The sequence below is a fragment of the Panulirus ornatus genome, chromosome 30, assembly GCF_036320965.1.
Source record: "Panulirus ornatus isolate Po-2019 chromosome 30, ASM3632096v1, whole genome shotgun sequence".
In the NCBI taxonomy this organism is placed as follows: domain Eukaryota; kingdom Metazoa; phylum Arthropoda; class Malacostraca; order Decapoda; family Palinuridae; genus Panulirus; species Panulirus ornatus.
In genome coordinates this window covers 13,420,516-13,442,145 of record NC_092253.1, presented here as the reverse complement: position 1 = coordinate 13,442,145, position 21,630 = coordinate 13,420,516, and the positions used below count along the sequence as shown (strand labels likewise).

At 40.6% G+C, this 21,630-nt stretch overlaps 1 protein-coding gene across 1 annotated transcript in view; it reads left to right on the top strand.

Moving 5' to 3' along the window:
• The first annotated feature begins 232 nt into the window (after positions 1-232).
• The window catches only part of LOC139758281 (uncharacterized), a 54,874-nt gene continuing 33,476 nt past the window's right edge, over positions 233-21,630 (top strand). Inside the window, 3 exon segments of the mRNA XM_071679491.1 lie at positions 233-274; positions 2,582-2,882; positions 11,072-11,289. Of these exon segments, the coding sequence (XP_071535592.1) occupies positions 233-274; positions 2,582-2,882; positions 11,072-11,289 (561 nt within the window).

Sequence of the window (21,630 nt, the reverse complement as noted above, 5' to 3'; positions counted from 1 at the left end):
CTCTAAAGTTAAGTGTGTCATTCCCCACCTGCAGCTAGATAATGAACTGAAACATTTCCAACAAACACTCCTAACTTATACCTAAAAAGTCTGGTGAGTCGTTCCTAAATTACTCCTAAAAGTCAATTGAGTTACTACTGACGCACTCCTAAGTATTTTGGTGAGTCTCATCCCGCTCACACTTAAATAATCTGGTGAATCACTCCCGACTAACTCTTAAAAATTGCTCCTTATGTGTCTGGTGAGTCACTCCAAAATTGCTCCTAAAAGTCAGGTGAGTCACTCCTAACTTACTCCTAAAATGTCTAGTGAGTCACTTCAAACTTACGTGTAAAACGTCTGGTGAGTCTCTTCCAGCTCACTCCTAAAATATTTGGTAAGTCATTTGGGATGAGCACTGTTTCGCTGACCAGGATGCTCCTTGCTGTGCTAGCCGCAGAGAAAAGTTTACCGTGGCCGAGACGTAGTCCTATATTTCTTCCTTTACCAAGCTTTCTTCTCTTGATCATGGTTTAATCGCCCCTGCTTTAGCGACTGTCGCATTGAAATGAGAGTACATTGGGTCATGAAACTTTTCCCTTCCCCCTGAAATCCATTCCGCATTCACTTCGGCTCAAAATTACTGCAAAGCTATTCTTCATAAGGTCGAGCACAATTTCATAAAGATAAAGTGTGCTGATATGATTTTTTCTATTGACAAATGTGTCTGGTCCTTGATTACAAGCTTCTTTGACAACTTCTGTAACTTAGCCTTTCTTCTTCTGACTTCAACTATTTATTGCAAACTCCCCATTAGATGAAGCCGATCTTTATAGAACCATATTTTCTTCTAGTTTAGCTTTGTACGATTCTGGATCGAGTCCTGTTCCCATTTTCCTCTCACTGAACTTCTGCCACTTCCTATAGTTTCTTTGTATACAAACATTCGAGTAATTTCTCAGCTCCAAGTGGGCAAGGCGTATGGGTAGGATGAAAACCTGTCCTATGCCTTTGATTTTACTTTGATCATTGCTAGCCTTTATCAGCTCTACTTAAGAGATCATATTTTTCTCCCTTTTGAAACTATGCCTTGGTGTAGTACATACTTAAGAAAAGAGACCGTGCTCAGCCTTCCAAGTACTGGCCTATTGTTCTCGGATATACTTTCTGGAAAGTCTTTAAAACTCTTCTTACTCGTTTTGAAGTACTTAGAATCCCATTCCTGTCTTTTGGATCACCGGTATAGCTTTCGTAGTGCAAGATTCACTGGTGATCTCTTATGTGACTCACGTCTGATTCTCCCCTTTCAAGGATTATGGTGAAACTCTTATTGTGGCCCTTGACATACCAAAGCATTTGACAGAGTATGTGGCACATGTCCTCACGTTTTAGACTTTCTTTCTCTGGATATCCTACCTCTCTGTTCCTAAATGCTTAGCTTCCTCTCCGGTCGTTCTGTTTCTGTAGTTAATGAATGGTTCAACTTCTCCCTATTATCCTATCAACAGTGGTGCTCCTCATGGTGTCGCCCATTCTCTCTTTCTTCTCTCTATACAGATTTCTCATCATTCAATCAAATTCATAATTACGCCCTTTATTCTACCTGAATCACTTGAACTAGCTTTCCTTTTCACTTTAGTTCTAATGATCGCTATTTTTCATACTGAATATATTTCCAATATTCCCCTTCTCATCTTGGACCTACATACCATCTCGGAATGAAAAACCAATTATCTGGGTAGATTTCTTCCATATCTTATTCTAAGTGCCACTCGTTTCCTTCTTTTCAATTCGCAAAAACAACAATTGATCCCTGCAAGAAGATGAAACTGTCCCTCATCTTTTCTTGGAAATTTTGAATAATCAGTATCACAAAAAAATCTACTTAAAAGCTGGGGATGCTGTTTATGTGCCGTAATTCTTCTTCTGAGCATCTTCTCCCAGTCTAGAGTATTTCTTTTTTTATTCGCCTTTGTATGAAGTACTGCTCACAGAACCGGGGCGGCTTCATTTCAATCTCCCTGTATGTGACAGTGGAATCAAAAGCAGTTTGTTTCATTCATTCTCCTGACATCACCTCACCGCAACCTTCCATTTTTGTTCGGCACTATCCTAGATATATTATTTTGACCGCTGCTCTCCTGAGTTGTCTGCATGTGACCTTACCATCAAGGCTTAGATCCACGGGAGGCGCTTGACTGTTAGTTTGAATTCTCTTCTAATTTCGTCTTCCCCTCCTATATTTTTTTTCTCTTTATCTTTTCCTACTTTTTTCTTTTACCCAACATATACTGCGATTGGGTCACGGTTTGTACTTGCCTCGTCAATCACAACAAAAGTCAATAGTATTTATACTTATAGACTAAAAAGCTCAAGACTGAAAGATGTGCTGTTGCAGTGAACTGCCCATGTCCATGTAATGTTAGAATATGATACTACGATCGAGATAATTCCTCTTTCGTATCCCCTCTGCACTTTCAAGCAGTCATCTTTTACAGATGCTATATCAGCTACCATTTCCCTAATACATCTTTCCCTAACCTTAATGAAAATGCATAAGCAGCGATTTTTTACTTTATATTTTCTTTTTATATATACGCAGGTAGCAGACTTCGCTACGGGTCCCTTCGTTATGTCTACGGCTCGAGGTGAGGTGATTGACTTCTGCTGGCCAGTGTGGACAGATGACGTAAGGATTCTGGGAGCTCGAGGACGGCCAGAGGTGGACCCGTGGGGCTTTCTGCTACCCCTGACGCCTCTGGTGTGGGTGGTCATCCTTATGGTGCTACTGGTGGTGCCTGCGATATCATTTCTACTGTCTTACTACATCCAACTTCAAGCGCGAAGTAAAGCATGGTGGTTTGCTGAAATATTTAGGTTCATTCGCATACTATTACAACAAGGTAACTCTCCGATCGCATTTCTTGAATCTCATTTTATCAGAGGATTAGTTCTCTCTCTCTCTCTCTCTCTCTCTCTCTCTCTCTCTCTCTCTCTCTCTCTCTCTCTCTCTCTCTCTCTCTCTCTCTCTCTCTCTCTCTCTCTCTTTATAAAAGTGCACTTTGTCCGCATTCATATACATCTGTGTTGTAGAGTTAGGTTCGGCAAAATGCTATCTGCTGGCTGTGTGAGCCTGATGGAAAATGACCGGTTTACACCCCATTGCTCACCAAACGTAAGACGAAGGTTGTTCGAGTACATAGTAATTCAATAGTCATTTCTCTATTAGGTGCGATCATATCTTAGTGGTAGCGCTCCCGCCTGTCATACAACGGTCCCAGGTTCGATCCTGGCTGTTGGAGGTTTGTATGTCCTATGAAAGTGCGCGTTTATATACACTTTTTCTATATATATATATATATATATATATATATATATATATATATATATATATATATATATATATAGAGAGAGAGAGAGAGAGAGAGAGAGAGAGAGAGAGAGAGAGAGGAGAGAGAGAGAGAGAGAGAGAGAGAGAGAGAGAGAGAGAGAGAGAGAGAGAGAGAGAGAGAGAGAGAGAGAGAGAGAGAGAGAGAGTTGTGCGCAGGAGGGTGGATGTGCTGGAAATAAGATGTTTGAGGACAATGTGTGGTGTGAGGTGGTTTGATCGAGTAAGTAATGTAAGGGTAAGAGAGATGTGTGGAAATAAAAAGAGCGTGGTTGAGAGAGCAGAAGAGGGTGTTTTGAAATGGTTTGGGCACATGAAGAGAATGAGTGAGGAAAGATTGACCAAGAGGATATATGTGTCGGAGGTGGAGGGAACGAGGAGAAGTGGGAGACCAAATTGGAGGTGGAAAGATGGAGTGAAAAAGATTTTGTGAGATCGGGACCTGAACATGCAGGAGGGTGAAAGGAGGGCAAGGAATAGAGTGAATTGGATCGATGTGGTATACCGGGGTTGACGTGCTGTCAGTGGATTGAATCAGGGCATGTGAAGCGTCTGGGTTAAACAATGGAAAGTTGTGTGGGGCCTGGATGTGGAAAGGGAGCTGTGGTTTCGAGCATTATTGCATGACAGCTAGAGACTGAGTGTGAACGAATGGGGCCTTTGTTGTCTTTTCCTAGTGTTACTTCGCATACATGAGGGGGGAGGGGGATGCTATTCCATGTGTGGCGAGGTGGCGATGGGAATGAATAAAGGCAGACGGTGTGAATTGTGTGCATGGGTATATATGTATGTTTCTGTGTGTGTATATATATGTGTACATTGAGATGCATAGGTATGTATGTTTGCGTGTGTGGACGTGTATGTATATACATTGTGTATGGGGGTGCTTTGGGCCATTTCTTTCGTCTGTTTCCTTGGGAACTTTTCGTGTTTCATTTTCCCCGTCGACTCATAGGAATATCTTGATCACGTGCAAAATTGTGATCCTTCCCAATATAAATAAATGGGAACTTCAGTGAAGGGCGCAAATGGGGAGGTGATAACAAGTAGTGGTGATGTGAGAAGGAGATGGAGTGAGTATTTTGAAGGTTTGTTGAATGTGTTTGATGATAGAGTCGCAGATATAGGGTGTTTTGGTCGAGGTGGTGTGCAAAGTGGGAGGGTTAGGGAAAATGATTTGGTAAACAGAGAAGAGGTAGTAAAAGCTTTGCGGAAGATGAAAGCCGGCAAGGCAGCAGGTTTGGATGGTATTGCAGTGGAATTTATTAAAAAAGGGGGTGACTGTATTATTGACTGGTTGGTAAGGTTATTTAATGTATGTATGACTCATGGTGAGGTGCCTGAGGATTGGCGGAATGCGTGCATAGTGCCATTGTACAAAGGCAAAGGGGATAAGAGTGAGTGCTCAAATTACAGAGGTATAAGTTTGTTGAGTATTCCTGGTAAATTATATGGGAGGGTATTGATTGAGAGGGTGAAGGCATGTGCAGAGCATCAGATTGGGGAAGAGCAGTGTGGTTTGAGAAGTGGTAGAGGATGTGTGGATCAGGTGTTTGCTTTGAAGAATGTATGTGAGAAATACTTAGAAAAGCAAATGGATTTGTATGTAGCATTTATGGATCTGGAGAAGGCATATGATAGAGTTGATAGAGATGATCTGTGGAAGGTATTAAGAATATATGGTGTGGGAGGCAAGTTGTTAGAAGCAGTGAAAAGTTTTTATCGAGGATGTAAGGCATGTGCACCTTTAGGAAGAGAGGAAAGTGATTGGTTCTCAGTGAATGTAGGTTTGCGGCAGGGGTGTGTGATGTCTCCATGGTTGTTTAATTTGTTTATGGATGGGGTTGTTAGGGAGGTGAATGCAAGAGTTTTGGAAAGAGGGGCAAGTATGAAGTCTGTTGGGGATGAGAGAGCTTGGGAAGTGAGTCAGTTGTTGTTCGCTGATGATACAGCGCTGGTGGCTGATTCATGTGAGAAACTGCAGAAGCTGGTGACTGAGTTTGGTAAAGTGTGTGAAAGAAGAAAGTTAAGAGTAAATGTGAATAAGAGCAAGGTTATTAGGTACAGTAGGGTTGAGGGTCAAGTCAATTGGGAGGTAAGTTTGAATGGAGAAAAACTGGAGGAAGTAAAGTGTTTTAGATATCTGGGAGTGGATCTGGCAGCTGATGGAACCATGGAAGCGGAAGTAGATCATAGAGTGGGGGAGGGGGCGAAAATCCTGGGAGCCTTGAAGAATGTGTGGAAGTCGAGAACATTATCTCGGAAAGCAAAAATGGGTATGTTTGAAGGAATGGTGGTTCCAACAATGTTGTATGGTTGCGAGGCATGGGCGATGGATAGAGTTGTACGGAGGAGGATGGATGTGCTGGAAATGAGATGTTTGAGGACAATGTGTGGTGTGAGGTGGTTTGATCGAGTAAGTAACGTAAGGGTAAGAGAGATGTGTGGAAATAAAAAGAGCGTGGTTGAGAGAGCAGAAGAGGGTGTTTTTAAATGGTTTGGGCATATGGAGAGAATGAGTGAGGAAAGATTGTCCAAGAGGATATATGTGTCGGAGGTGGAGGGAACGAGGAGAAGTGGGAGACCAAATTGGAGGTGGAAAGATGGAGTGAAAAAGATTTTGTGTGATCGGGGCCTGAACATGCAGGAGGGTGAAAGGAGGGCAAGGAATAGGGTGAACTGGATCGATGTGGTATACCGGGGTTGACCTGCTGTCAGTGGATTGAATCAGGGCATGTGAAGCGTCTGGGGTAAACCATGGAAAGCTGTGTAGGTATGTATATTTGCGTGTGTGGACGTGTATGTATATACATGTGTATGGGGGTGGGTTGGGCCATTTCTTTCGTCTGTTTACTTGCGCTACCTCGCAAACGCGGGAGACAGCGACAAAGCAAAAAAAAAAAAAAAAAATTATGGATCTGGGAAAGACATATGACAGAGTTGGTAGAGAAGCTTTATGGAACGTCTTAAGAGTATATGGCGTGGGAGGCTAAGTTGCTAGAAGCGGGGAAAAGTTTTTATCACGGATGTAGGGCACGTGTACGAGTAGAAAGAGAGAAGAGTGATTGATTCACAGTGAATGTCGGTCTGCGGCAGGGATGTTCCCAGAGTTGTATAATTTGTTCTTGGATTGGGTGGTTATGGTGGTATATATATATATATATATATATATATATATATATATATATATATATATATATATATATATATATTTATTTTTTTTTTGTTGGAAAGGATCACAGTTTTGCGCGTGATCAAGATAATCCTATGAGTCCACGGGGAAAATGAAACACGAAAAGTTCCCAAGTGCACTTTCGTGTAATAATCACATCATCAGGGGAGACACAAGAGAGAAATATAACAGTCTGTTGATATACATCGAAGAGACGAAGCTAGGACGCCATTTGTTTACCAAATGGCGTCCTAACTTCGTCTCTTCGAATATCCTCACCTCTCCCCCTTCTCTGTTCCTTCTTTTGGAAAATAAAAAAAAACTGAGAGGGGAGGATTTCCAGCCCCCCGCTCCCTTCCCTTTTAGTCGCCTTCTACGTATTCCCTGCGTGTCGTAGAAGGCGACTAAAAGGCAAGGGAGCGGGGGGCTGGAAATCCTCTCCTCTCAGTTTTTTTTTTTTTTTTTCCAAAAGAGGGAACAGAGAAGGGGGCCAGGTGAGGATATTCCCTCAAAGGTCCAGTCCTCTGTTCTTAACGCTACCTTGCTAACGCGGGAAATGGCGAATAGTGTAAATATATATATATATATATATATATATATATATATATATATATATATATATATATATTGCGCGTGATGAAGATATTCTTATGAGTCTACGGGGAAAATGAAACACGTTAAGTTGCCAAGTGCACTTTCGTGTAATAGTAGCATCATCAAGGGAGACAAAAGAGAGAAATATAAATCAGTTGATATACATCGAAGAGACGAAAATAGGACGACATTCGGTAAACGTGTAATTCTCCAAAACATGCAACGAGCGTTCATAAACTTATCATTTTACAAATTTATCAACAATAAGGTTATCTAATTTGTACAGACTCACTAATACTAAGATTATATTCTTTGTGTATTTTATAATGAAAGATTCAATGATATTTCTCTTGGTAATAGAAATAGAGTTAATAACTGAGATGGCATTACACCAGTCAATGCAATGATCATAGTTTTTAACATGATTAAACAAGGCATTTGATTCTTGTCCCGTACTTATACAATATTCATGTTGCTTAAGTCTAACAGAAAGATCCTTACCAGTCTGACCAACATAAAATTAATCACAATTTCCACATAGCACTTTATAGATGCATCCAAGAGAATTTTCTGGTGAATTCCTGATTAAGATATTCTTCATAGTATTATTATTGCTAAAGGCTATATTTACATTAAAGGATCTAAGCAACATGGGAAGCAAAGTAGAATTATCATTAAAAGGGAGAACTAAAAGATTCTTGGTGTCGATGGAAGGTTAGGGCTCAAATCAATAAAATGATTTCTTTGCTAACTTAAGGGATTCATCAATGAAAGATCTAGGGTACTTTAACTTAGATCCAATAGAATATATCTTCTCAAACTCATCATCAATAAACTCTGGACTGCAAATACGTAATGCCCTTAGGAACATAGATTGAAATGATGATAATTTAACTGTGTCATGTTGAGATGAGTAATTGTGGATATATGAACATACATTGGGGGGTTTTCTGTATATGCTAAACTTAAACTTGTTTCCTTACCTATGGATCATGCAGTCTAAAAATGGTAACATACCATTATTTTCATTTTCTACAGTAAATTTGATGGAAGGTACTGCATTGTTAAGTAAGGGGAGAAATATTTGTAAATTTTCATTTGTTGGCCAAACACAAAGAACATCATCTGCATACCTAAACCAAATTGTATTAGAGGTAATATATTCTTTAGATATTTTGTTTCAAAAAATTCCATAACAAGATTAACTTAGTACAGGTGAAAGAGGGTTACCCATTGCCATACCAAGTTTTTGAGAATAATAATCTCCATTGAATTGAAATGCACAGTCTTGAATGACTTGGCAAATAGAAAAGAGTTAGGAAAAGCTTTGTGGAAGATGAAAGCCTGGCAAGGCAGTGGGTTTGGATGGCATTGCAGAGGAATTTATTAGAAAAGGGGTGACTGCGTTGTAGACTGGTTGGTAAGGTCATTTAATGTATGTAGGACTCATGGTGAGGTGCCTGAGGATTGGTGGAATGCTTGCATAGTGCCATTGTACAAAGGCAAAGGCGAGACAGGTGAGTGCTCAAATTACAGAGGTGTAAGTTTGTTAAGTATTCCTGGGACATTATATGGGAGGGTATTGATTGAGAGGTTCAAGGCATGTACAGAGTATCAGACTGGGGAAGAGCAGTGTGGTTTCAGAAGTGGTAGACGATGTGTGGATCATGTGTTTGCTTTAAAGAATGTATGTGAGAAATACTTAGAAAAGCAAATTGACTAGATAACTTTAACTTATCATACCTATTGAAAAGTATTAAAAGCTTTGATAATCTTGATTTAAGTATCTTCTTAAGGCTACATTTGTTTGATTTCACTAGTAACAACGGATGAGAAATAGTTCATTAGCTCATTACTTCGAATGAGCGAACTACTTGCTCACTGGAATTGTCAGCTTAATGACTGACCAATTAGAGTGGTTGAAAACAGCACCATAGATATGTTTAAATATGGACTTGATAAATACGTCCGTTCAAATCCACGAATGACATTATATGCGCCTCCTTGGTCTAATGTAAAGTTTACTTATATCTCATTTCATATGTCTGTATACCACCCTCCTCTTATTCCATTATCTCAAACAGTCTCGAAAGGATCCAGCTGTCTGTTGTTGTTTCAATTCTTATGTTTTGACTATAAGAGGTAGGCGACTATCAGCGTTCATGCATCCAGTTGCAATAGAAGTAACGAAGAAATGTGAATATCTAAGGAGCTGCAAGATTGCGAAAGCAGCTCTGATACAAGGAACTGGGCATTAGTGGAGAACGAATTGAGTGAAAATTTGGGTGATGTGTCTGTTGAAGGATATTTGGGAGGCATGTTTACTCAAAGTAAACAAAAATGATGAGAAGCTCGTCGAGTTGTGCTCTGACAGAGGATTTGTGATTCGGAATACCTGGCTTTAAAAAAGATGCACTCATAGATATTCATAGGCGAGTGGGATTGAAGGTCAAGTGACAGGCATGAAAACGTGATACTTTTTGGGTGATATGCTGGGAGGGGCAGCTCATGGGATATCTTATCGTTTCATGCTGGAGGGAAGTGAGAAGATTTCTTTAGGATTTAGAAAAAGAGGAAGTGACTTGGGTAGGAAGAGGTCAGTGAGTGTGAGATGGTTTTAACCAAGGCTTATGTGCAGAGATACAAAGAGGGAATGAGTAAAGAATGGCATAAGATGAGAGTAAAGAAAACTAGGGTAGTGGGCTGGGAATGAGAGGTGTTAAGAAAAGCATTGCTTATACGTGTGAGTTAAGTGTGTGATATACAGGAAGGATGTATATGTTTGAAACAGTGTAGTAAGTGGCGTGATGAATTTAATTTGTTTGTGAGAGAGAGAGAGAGAGAGAGAGAGAGAGAGAGAGAGAGAGAGAGAGAGAGAGAGAGAGAGAGAGAGAGAGAGAGAGAGAGAGAGAGAGAGAGAGAGAGAGAGATAAGTTTATTCAGTGTACCTTGTAAGCTGTATTCGTGAGGGTGATGGAGAAGGTGGTGGCATGCACAGAACATCTGAGTGGGAAGGATTATTGTGGCTCCAGAGGTGGTAGTGGATGCGTAGAATAAGTTTCTGCTGTGGCAGATTTGTGTGAAAAGCACTTGAAAAAAAGAGAGGGACGTATATGTAGCATTTATTGATTTGGAGATTGCAGATGACATGGTTGATAAAAACGCCTTGTGGAAGTTCCTACAATATATATGGTGTAGGAGAAGAACTACCGTACTGTAATAGTTGCAGTAAAGAATTTCATAAGGGAGAAGAGGGTGAGTAGTTCCAAGTTAAGAGGATCTGCGTCAAAGTTGTGGTTGCTTAATGTTTATAGATGGGGTTATGTGGTAAATTCCAAAGTTTCTGAGACAGGAAGAGCTTTTTAATAGGCTTGGGTAGTACAGTCAGTTTCAGTTGTTAAATGTCAAAGCTCTTGTGGCCGACTCCTGTGAGAAACTACAAAAACTGGTTTCTGAGGTTAAGAGAGTTGTGATACGAGGATGTCGAGACTAAATTTGAGTTAGGGTAAGATTATGAACTTTAGCAGGGTAGTGAAAACATGTTTGTTTGTGTAGGTTGGAAAGGAACAAAACCCGTATGAAGTGGAGTGATCTAGATACCAATACGGTTGCTTGCAATAAGAACATAGCTACAAATGAGATTCTTGCCTATTATGATGAAATTGGAAAAAAATGATTTGCAAATGAGCACTGACCAATTACTCAAATGACAAACTACTTTTGAGTTAACATGCAGCACCTTTTGTCAACTTCAACGTAGTGAAGAGATACCTACTTCTAGCTAGATCTTTAATTTTCAATGATTCCCTTACCGTTCTTGACATGCAAAGCTGGCGTGATATCCTCAGCGAGATCTATGCGGAGGTTGCTTGCAAAAGAGTCAGTGAAGCATTGAAAGTAGTGGACGGAGTTTGCACAATTAACAATTCGATTTCCAGACATATTTGTGAGGACGCCCTGGTGGTGGGAGAGGCTGGTGTTAGGGGTGTGGATGATGACGACACTCGTGTTAACACGGAGCTACGCCGGCAACCTCATGTCCCTCTTGGCCGTGAGACATATCCCACAACCTTACCAGACCCTTCAGGACATATTAGATGACTCCTCTATAATCACTATATGGCAAAAGCACTCAATGAATGAGCAGTATCTTCGAGTAAGTTTTCTTTTGTCACAATATTTCGTAGAACACATAATGCGTTCCAGTTGGAAGGATTCGAACAAGGAAATTTTTATGTTGTATAGGTAGTATGTTTGAGGAAATGAACATGGATGTTTTGGCTCTGAGTGAAACGAAGCTCAAGGGTAAAGGGGAAGAGTGGTTTGGGAATGTCTTGGGAGTAAAGTCAGGAGTTAGTGAGAGGACAAGAGCAAGGGAAGGAGTAGCACTACTCCTGAAACAGGAGTTGTGGGAGTATGTGATAGAATGTAAGAAAGTAAATTCTCGATTGATATGGGTAAAACTGAAAGTTAATGGAGAGAGATGGGTGATTATTGGTGCATATGCACCTGGGCATGAGAAGAAATATCATGAGAGGCAAGTGTGTTAGTGGTTTTGATGCACAAGACCGGGTTATAGTGATGGGTGATTTGAATGCAAAGGTGAGTAATGTGGCAGTTGAGGGAATAATTGGTATACATGGGGTGTTCAGTGTTGTAAATGGAAATGGTAAAGAACTTGTAGATTTATGTGCTGAAAAAGGACTGGTGATTGGGAATACCTGGTTTAAAAAGCGAGATATACATAAGTATATATATGTAAGTAGGAGAGATGGCCAGAGAGCGTTATTGGATTACGTGTAAATTGACAGGCGCGCGAAAGAGAGACTTTTGGATGTTAATGTGCTGAGAGGTGCAACTGGAGGCAACAAACTTATACCTCAGTAATTTGAGCACTCACTTTTATCCCCTTTGCCTTTGCACGATTGCACAATGCAAGCATTCCGCCAATCCTCAGGGATCTCACAATGAGTCATACATACACTGAATAACCTTACCAACCAGTCAATAATACAGTCACCCCCTTTTTTACCAAATTCCACTGCAAAACCATCCAAACCCGCTGCCTTGCCGGCTTTCATCATCCGCAAAGCTTTTACTACCTCTTCTCTGCTTACCAAATCATTTTCCCAAACCCTCTCACTTTTCACACCACCTCGACCAAAACACCCTATATCTGCCACTTTATCATCGAAGACATTCAACTAACCAAAATACTCACTCCATCTCCGTCTCACATCACCACAACTTGTTATCACCTCCCCACTTGCCCCCTTCACTGAAGTTCCCATTGTTCCCTTGCCGTACGCACTTTATTTACCTCCTTCCAAAACATCTTTTTATCATCCCTAAACATTGATGATATTCTCTCACCCAACTCTCATTTGCCTTCTTTTTCACCTCTAGCAACCTTCTCTTGACCTCCTGCCTGTTTTATACATCTCCCACTCATTTGCATATATGTATGTGAGAAATACTTAGAAAAGCAAATGGATTTGTATGTAGCATCTGGAGAAGGCATATGATAGAGTTGAAAGAGATGCTCTGTGGAAGGTATTAAGAATATATGGTGTGGGAGGCAAGTTGTTAGAAGCAGTGAAAAGTTTTTATCGAGAATGTAAGGCATGTGTACGTGTAGGAAGAGAGGAAAGTGATTGGTTCTCAGTGAATGTAGGTTTGCAGCAGGGGTGTGTGATGTCTCCATGGTTATTTAATTTGTTTATAGATGGGGTTGTTAGGGAGGTGAATGCAAGAGTTTTGGAAAGAGGGGCAAGTATGAAGTCTGTTGGGGATGAGAGAGCTTGGGAAGTGAGTCAGTTGTTGTTCGCTGATGATACAGCGCTGGTGGCTGATTCATGTGAGAAACTGCAGAAGCTGGTGACTGAGTTTGGTAAAGTGTGTGAAAGAAGAAAGTTAAGAGTAAATGTGAATAAGAGCAAGGTTATTAAGTACAGTAGGGTTGAGGGTCAAGTCAATTGGGAGGTGAGTTTGAATAGAGAAAAACTGGAGGAAGTGAAGTGTTTTAGATATCTGGGAGTGGATCTGGCAGCGGATGGAACCATGGAAGCGGAAGTGGATCATAGGGTGGGGGAGGGGGCGAAAATTCTGGGAGCCTTGAAGAATGTGTAGAAGTCGAGAACATTATCTCGGAAAGCAAAAATGGGTATGTTTGAAGGAATAGTGGTTCCAACAATGTTGTATGGTTTCGAGGCGTGGGCTATGGATAGAGTTGTGCGCAGGAGGATGGATGTGCTGGAAATGAGATGTTTGAGGACAATGTGTGGTGTGAGGTGGTTTGATCGAGTAAGTAACGTAAGGGTAAGAGAGATGTGTGGAAATAAAAAGAGCGTGGTTGAGAGAGCAGAAGAGGGTGTTTTGAAATGGTTCGGACACATGGAGAGTATGAGTGAGGAAAGATTGACCAAGGGAATATATGTGTCGGAGGTGGAGGGAACGAGGAGAAGAGGGAGACCAAATTGGAGGTGGAAAGATGGAGTGAAAAAGATTTTGTGTGTTCGGGGCCTGAACATGCAGGAGGGTGAAAGGCGTGCAAGGAATAGAGTGAATTGGAGCGATGTGGTATACCGGGGTTGACGTGCTGTCAGTGGATTGAATCAAGGCATGTGAAGCGTCTGGGGTAAACCATGGAAAGCTGTATAGGTATGTATATTTGCGTGTGTGGACGTATGTATATACATGTGTATGGGGGTGGGTTGGGCCATTTCTTTCGTCTGTTTCCTTGCGCTACCTCGCATACGCGGGAGACAGCGACAAAGCAAAAAAAAAAAAAAAATATATATATATATATGTATATATATATATATATATATATATATATATATATATATATATATATATATATATATATATATATATATATATATATATACATATATATATCTGGGGATAGGGTAGAAAGAATACTTCCCACGTATTCCTCACGTGTCGTAGAAGAGGACGGGAGCGGGGGTCCAGAAATCCTCCCCTCCTTGTATTTTAACTTTCTAAAATGGGAAACAGAAGAAGGAGTCACGCAGGGAGTGCTCATCCTTCTCGAAGGCTCAGATTATGGTGTCTAAATGTGTGTGGATGTAACCAAGATGTGAAAAAAAGGAGAGATAGGTAGTATGTTTGAGGAAAGGAACCTGGATGTTTTGGCTCTGAGTTAAACGAAGCTCAAGGGTGAAGGGGAAGAGTGGTTTGGGAATGTCTTGGGAGTAAAGCCAAGGGTTAGTGAGAGGACAAGAGCAAGGGAAGGAGTAGAACTACTCCTGAAACAGGAGTTGTGGGAGTATGTGATAGAGTGTAAGAAAGGAAATTCTAGATTGATATGGGTAGAATTGAAAGTTGATGGATAGAGATGGGTGATTATTGGTGCATATGCACCTGGGCATGAGAAGAAAGATCATGAGAGGCAAGTGTTTTGGGAGCAACTGAATGAATATGTTAGTGGTTTTGATGCACAAGACCGGGCTATAGTGATGGGTGATTTGAATGCAAAGGTGAGTAATGTGGCAGTTGAGGGAATAATTGGAATACATGGGGTGTTCAGTGTTGTAAATGGAAGTGGTGAAGAGCTTTTAGATTTATGTGCTGAAAAAGGACAGGTAATTGGGAATACCTGGTTTAAAGCGAGATATACGTAAGGATACGCATGTAAGTAGGAGAGATGGCCAGAGAGCGATATTGGATTACGTGTTAATTGATAGGCGCGCGAAAGAGAGACTTTTGGGTGTTAATGTGCTGAGAGGTGCAACTGGAGGGATGTCCGATCATTATCTTGTGGACGCGAAGGTGAAGATTTGTAGGGGTTTTCAGAAAAGAAGAGAGAATATTTGGGTGAAGAGAGTGGTGAGAGTAAGTGAGCTTGGGAAGGAGACTTGTGTGAGGAAGTACCAGGAGGGACTGGGTACAAAATGGAAAAAGGTGAGAGCAAAGGAGGTAAGGGGAGTGGGGGAGGAATGGGATGTATTTAGGGAAGCAGTGATTGCTTGCGCAAAAGATGCTTGTGGCATGAGAAGCGTGGGAGGTGGGTTGATTAGAAAGGGTAGTGAGTGGTGGGATGAAGAAGTAAGATTATTAGTGAAAGAGAAGAGAGAGGCATTTGGACGAATTTTTCAGGGAAAAAATGCAAATGAGTGGGAAATGTATAAAAGAAAGAGACAGGAGGTCAAGAGAAAGGTGCAAGAGGTAAAAAAGAGGGCAAATGAGAGTTGGGGTGGGAGACTATCATTAAATTTTAGGGAGAATAAAAAGATGTTCTGGAAGGAGGTAAATAAAGTGCGTAAGATAAGGGAGCAAATGGGAACTTCACTGAAGGGGGCAAATGGGGAGGTGATAACAAGTAGTGGTGATGTGTGAAGGATATGGAGTGAGTATTTTGAAGGTTTGTTGAATGTGTTTTATGATAGAGCGGCAGATATAGGGTGTTTTGGTCGAGGTGGTGTGCAAAGAGAGAGGGTTAGGGAAAATGATTTGGTAAACAGGGAGGAGATAGTAAAAGCTTTACGGATGATGAAAGCCGGCAATGCAGCAGGTTTGGATGGTATTGCAGTGGAATTTATTAAAAAAGTGGGTGACTGTATTATTGACTGGTTGGTAAGGTTATTTAATGTATGTATGACTCATGGTGAGGTGCCTGAGGATTGGCGGAATGCTTTCATAGTGCCATTGTACAAAGGCAAAGGGGATAAGAGTGAGTGCTCAAATTACAGAGGTATAAGTTTGTTGAGTATCCCTGGTAAATTATATGGGAGGGTATTGATTAAGAGGGTGAAGGCATGTACAGAGCATCAGACTGGGGAAGAGCAGTGTGGTTTCAGAAGTGGTAGGGGATGTGTGGATCAGGTGTTTGCTTTGAAGAATGTATGTGAGAAATACTTAGAAAAGCAAATGGATTTGTATGTAGCATTTATGGATCTGGAGAAAGCATATGATAGAGTTGATAGAGATGCTCTGTGGAAGGTTTTAAGAATATATGGTGTGGGAGGCAAGTTGTTAGAAGCGGTGAATAGTTTATATCGAGGATGTGAGGCATGTGTACGTGTAGGAAGAGAAGAAGGTGATTTCTTTTCAGTGAATGTAGGTTTGCGGCAGGGATGTGTGATGTCTCCATGGTTGTTTAATTTGTTTACAGATGGGATTGTTAGGGAGGTGAATGCAAGAGTTTTGGAAAAAGGGGCAAGTATTCAGTCTGTTCTGGATAAGAGATCTTGGGAAGTGAGTCAGCTGCTGTTCGCTGGTGATATAGCGCTGGTGGCTGATTCATGTGAGAAACTGCAGAAGCTGGTGACTGAGTTTAGTAAAGTGTGTGAAAGAAGAAAGTTAAGAGTGAGTGTGAATAAGAGCAAGGATATTAGGTACAGTAGGGTTGAGGGTCAAGTCAATTCGGAGGTAAGTTTGAATGGAGAAAAACTGGAGGAAGTAAAGTGTTTTAGATATCTGGGAGTGGATCTGGCAGCGGATGGAACCATGGAAGCGGAAGTGAATCATAGGGTGGGGGAGGTGGCGAAAATTCTGGGAGCCTTAAAGAATGTTTGGAAGTCGACAACATTATCTCGGAAAGCAAAAATGGGTATGTTTGAGGGAATAGTGGTTCCAACAATGTTGTATGGCTGCGAGGCATGGGCTATGGATAGAGTTGTGCGCAGGAGGGTGGATGTGCTGGAAATGAGATGTTTGAGAACAATACGTGGTGTGAGGTGGTTTGATCGAGTAAGTAATGTACGGGTAAGAGAGATGTGTGGAAATAAAAAGAGTGTGGTTGAGAGAGCAGAAGCGGGTGTTTTGAAATGGTTTGGGCACATGGAGAGAATGAGTGAGTAAAGATTGACCGAGAGGATATATGTGTCAGAGGTGGAGGGAACGAGAAATGGGAAACCAAATTGGAAGTGGAAAGATGGAGTGAATATATATGTATATATAGGGCAGGAATATATAGGAATATATATATATATATATATATATATATATATATATATATATATATATATATATATATATATATATATATATATATATATATATATATATATATATATATATATATACATATATATTTTATCCCTGGGGATAGGGGAGAAAGAATACTTCCCACGTATTCCCTGCGTGTCGTAGAAGGCGACTAAAAGGGAAGGGAGCGGGGGGCTGGAAATCCTCCCCTCTCAATTTTTTTTTCTTTTTTATTTTCCAAAAGAAGGAACAGAGAAGGGGGCCTGGTGAGGATATTCCCTAAAAGGCCCAGTCCTCTGTTCTTAACGCTACCTCGCTAATGCGGGAAATGGCGAATAGTATGAAAGAAATATATATATATATATATATATATATATATATATATATATATATATATATATATATATATATATATATATATATATATGTATATGTATATATATATATATATATATATATATATATATATATATATATATATATATATATATTCTTTTCTTTCAAACTATTCGCCATTTCCCGCATTAGCGAGGTAGCGTTAAGAGCAGAGGACTGGGCCTTTGAGGGAATACCCTCACCTGGCCCAATTCTCTGTTCCTTCTTTTGGAAAATTAAAAAAAAAAACCGAGAGGGGAGGATTTCCAGCCCCCCGCTCCCTCCCCTTTTAGTCGCCTTCTACGACACGCAGGGAATACGCAGGGAATATATATATATATATATATATATATATATATATATATATATATATATATATGTATATATATATATATATATATATATATATATATATATATATATATATATATATATATATATATATAGGGCAGAGAGTGTAAATTATGTACATATGTATGTGTATGTGTATGTGGGAGGGTTGGGCCATTCTTTTTTTCTGTTTCCTTGCGCCACCTCGCTAACCCACGCCTTTCTCCCTCATGCATGTTCAGGCTCCGTTCACTCAAAATCTTTTTCACTCCATCTTTCCACTTGCTATTTGGTCTCCCACTTCTCCTCGTTCCTTCCGACTCTGACACATATATCCTCTTTGTCAATCTTTCTCTACTCATTCTCTCCATGTGACCAAACTATTTCAAAAAACCCTCTTCTGCTCTCTGAACCACACTCTTTTTATTACCACCCATCTCTCTTACCCTTTCATTACTTACTCAATGAAACCACCTTTCACCACGTACCGTCCTCAAACATTATTTCCAGCACATCTACCCTCCTCCGCACAGCTCTATCTATAGCCCACGACTTGCAACCGTATAACATTTTTGGAACCAACATTCCTCCAAACATATCCATTTTTCCGTTCCAAGATAACGTTCTCGACTTCCAAACATTTTTCACCACTCCCAGACCTTTCGCCCCCTCCCCCACCCTATGATTCACTTCCGCTTACATGACTCCATCGGCTGCCAGATCCACTTCCAGATATCTAAAACACTTTCCTTCCTTCAGTTTTTCTCCATTCAAACTTACCTCCCAACTGACTTGACCCTGACCCCTACTGTACTTAATAACCTTGCTCTTATTCACATTTACTCTTAACTTTCTTCTTTCACACACTTTACCAAACTTAGTCACCAGCTTCTGCAGTTTCTCACATGAATCAGCCAACAGCGCTGTACCATCAGCGAACAACAACTGACTCACTTCCCAGGCTTCCTCTTCCCCAATAGACTTCATACTTGCCCCTCTTTCCAAAACTCTTGCATTCACCTCCCTAACAACCAAATCCACACTCAAATTAAACAACCATCGAGACATCACACACCCCTGCCGCAAACCTACATTCACTGAGAACCAATCACTTTCCTCTCTTTCTTCACGTGCACATGCCTTACATCCTCGATAAAAACTTTTCACTGCTTCTAACAACTTGCCTCCCACACCATATATTCTTAATACCTTCCACAGATCATCTCTATCCACTCTATCATATGCCTTCTCCAGATCCATAAATGCTACATACAAATCCATTTGCTTTTCTAAGTATTTCTCACATACATTCTTCAAAGCAAACACCTGATCCACACATCCTCTACCACTTCTGAAACCACACTGCTATTACCCAATCTGATGCTCTGTACATGCCTTCACCCTCTCAATCAATGCCCTCCCATACAATTTACCAGGAATACTCAACAAACTTATACCTCTGTAATTTGAGCACTCACTCTTATCCCCTTTGCCTTTGGACAATGGCACTATGCACGCATTCCACCAATCCTCAGGCACCTCACCAGGAATCATACATACATTAAATAACCTTACCAACCAGTCAACTATACAGTCACCCCCTTTTTTGATAAATTCCACTGCAATACCATCCAAACCTGCTGCCTTGCCGGCTTTCATCTTCCGCTAAGCTTTTACTATCTCTTCTCTGTTTAGCAAATCATTTATATATATATATATATATATATATATATATATATATATATATATATATATATATATATATATATATATATATATATATATATATGCACAGAGCATCAGATTGGGGAAGAGCAGTGTGGTTTCAGAAGTGGTAGAGGATGTGTGGATCAGGTGTTTGCTTTGAAGAATGTATGTGAGAAATACTTAGAAAAGCAAATGGATTTGTATGGAGCATTTATGGATCTGGAGAAGGCATATGATAGAGTGGATAGAGATGCTCTGTGGAAGGTATTAAGAATATATGGTGTGGGAGGCAAGTTGTTAGAAGCAGTGAAAAGTTTTTTCGAGGATGTAAGGCATGTGCACGTGTAGAAAGAGAGGAAAGTGATTCGTTCTCAGTGAATGTAGGTTTGCGGCAGGGGTGTGTGATGTCTCCATGGTTGTTTAATTTGTGTATGGATGGGGTTGTTAGGGAGGTGAATGCAAGAGTTTTGGAAAGAGGGGCAAGTATGAAGTCTGTTGTGGATGAGAGATCTTGGGAAGTGAGTCAGTTGTTGTTCGCTGATGATTCAGCGCTGGTGGCTGATTCATGTAAGAAACTGCAGAAGCTGGTGACTGAGTTTGGTAAAGTGTGTGAAAGAAGAAAGTTAAGAGTAAATGTGAATAAGAGCAAGGTTATTAGGTACAGTAGGGTTTAGGGTCAAGTCAATTGGGAGGTAAGTTTGAATGGAGAAAAACTGGAGGAAGTGAAGTGTTTTAGATATCTGGGAGTGGATCTGGCAGCGGATGGAACCATGGAAACGGAAGTGAATCATAGGGTGGGGGAGGGGGCGAAAATTCTGGGAGCCTTGAAGAATATGTGGAAGTCGAGAACATTATCTCGGAAAGCAAAAATGGGTATGTTTGAAGGAATAGTGGTTCCAACAATGTTGTATGGTTGCGAGGCGTGGGCTATGGATAGAGTTGTGCGCAGGAGGGTGGATGTGCTGGAAATGAGATGTTTGAGGACAATATGTGGTGTGAGGTGGTTTGATCAAGTAGGTAATGTAAGGGTGAGAGAGATGTGTGGAAATGAAAAGAGTGTGGTTGAGAGAGCAGAAGAGGGTGTTTTGAAATGGTTTGGTCACATGAAGAGAATGAGTGAGGAAAGATTGACAAAGAGGATATATGTGTCAGAGGTGGAGGGAACGAGGAGAAGTGGGAGACCAAACTGGAGGTGGAAAGATGGAGTGAAAAAGATTTTGAGTAATCGGGGCCTGAGCATGCAGGAGGGTGAAAGGCGTGCAAGGAATAGAGTGAATTGGAACGATGTCGTATATCGGGGTTGACGTGCTGTCAATGGATTGAACCAGGGCATGTGAAGCGTCTGGGGTAAACCATGCAAAGTGTGTGGGGCCTGGATATGGAAAGGGAGCTGTTGTTTCGGTGCATTATTACATGACAGCTAGAGACTGAGTGTGAACGAATGGGGCCTTTGGTGTTTTTCCTAGCGCTACCTCGCACACATGAGGGGGGAGGGGGTTGTTATTCTATGTGTGGCGAGGTGGCGATGGGAACAAATAAAGGCAGACAGTATGAATTGTGTAGATGTGTATATATGTATATGTCTGTGTGTGTATATATATGTGTACATTGAGATGTATAGGTATATATATATATATTTGGAGCGGGGGGTCTGGAAATCCTCCCCTCTTGTTTTTTTTTTAAATTTTCCAAAGGAGGGAACAGAGAAGGGGGCCAGGTGAGGATATTCCCTCAGATTCGCAGTCCTCTGTTCTTTAACGCTACCTTGCTAACGCGGGAAATGTTGAATAGTTTGAAAGAAAAAGAATTATATATATATATATATATATATATATATATATATATATATATATATATATATATATATATATATATATATATATATATATATATATGTTCTTTTTTTTCTTTATTTTTTTTAAACTATTTGCCATCTCCCGCGTTAGCGAGGTAGCGATAAGAACAGAGGACTGGGCCTTTTTTGGAATATCCTCACCTGGCCCCCTCTGTTCCTTCTTTTGGAAAATTAAAAAAAAAAAAAAATGAGAGGGGAGGATTTCCAGCCCCCCGCTCCCTCCCCTTTTAGTCGCCTTCTACGACACGCAGGGAATACGTCGGAAGTATTCTTAATCCC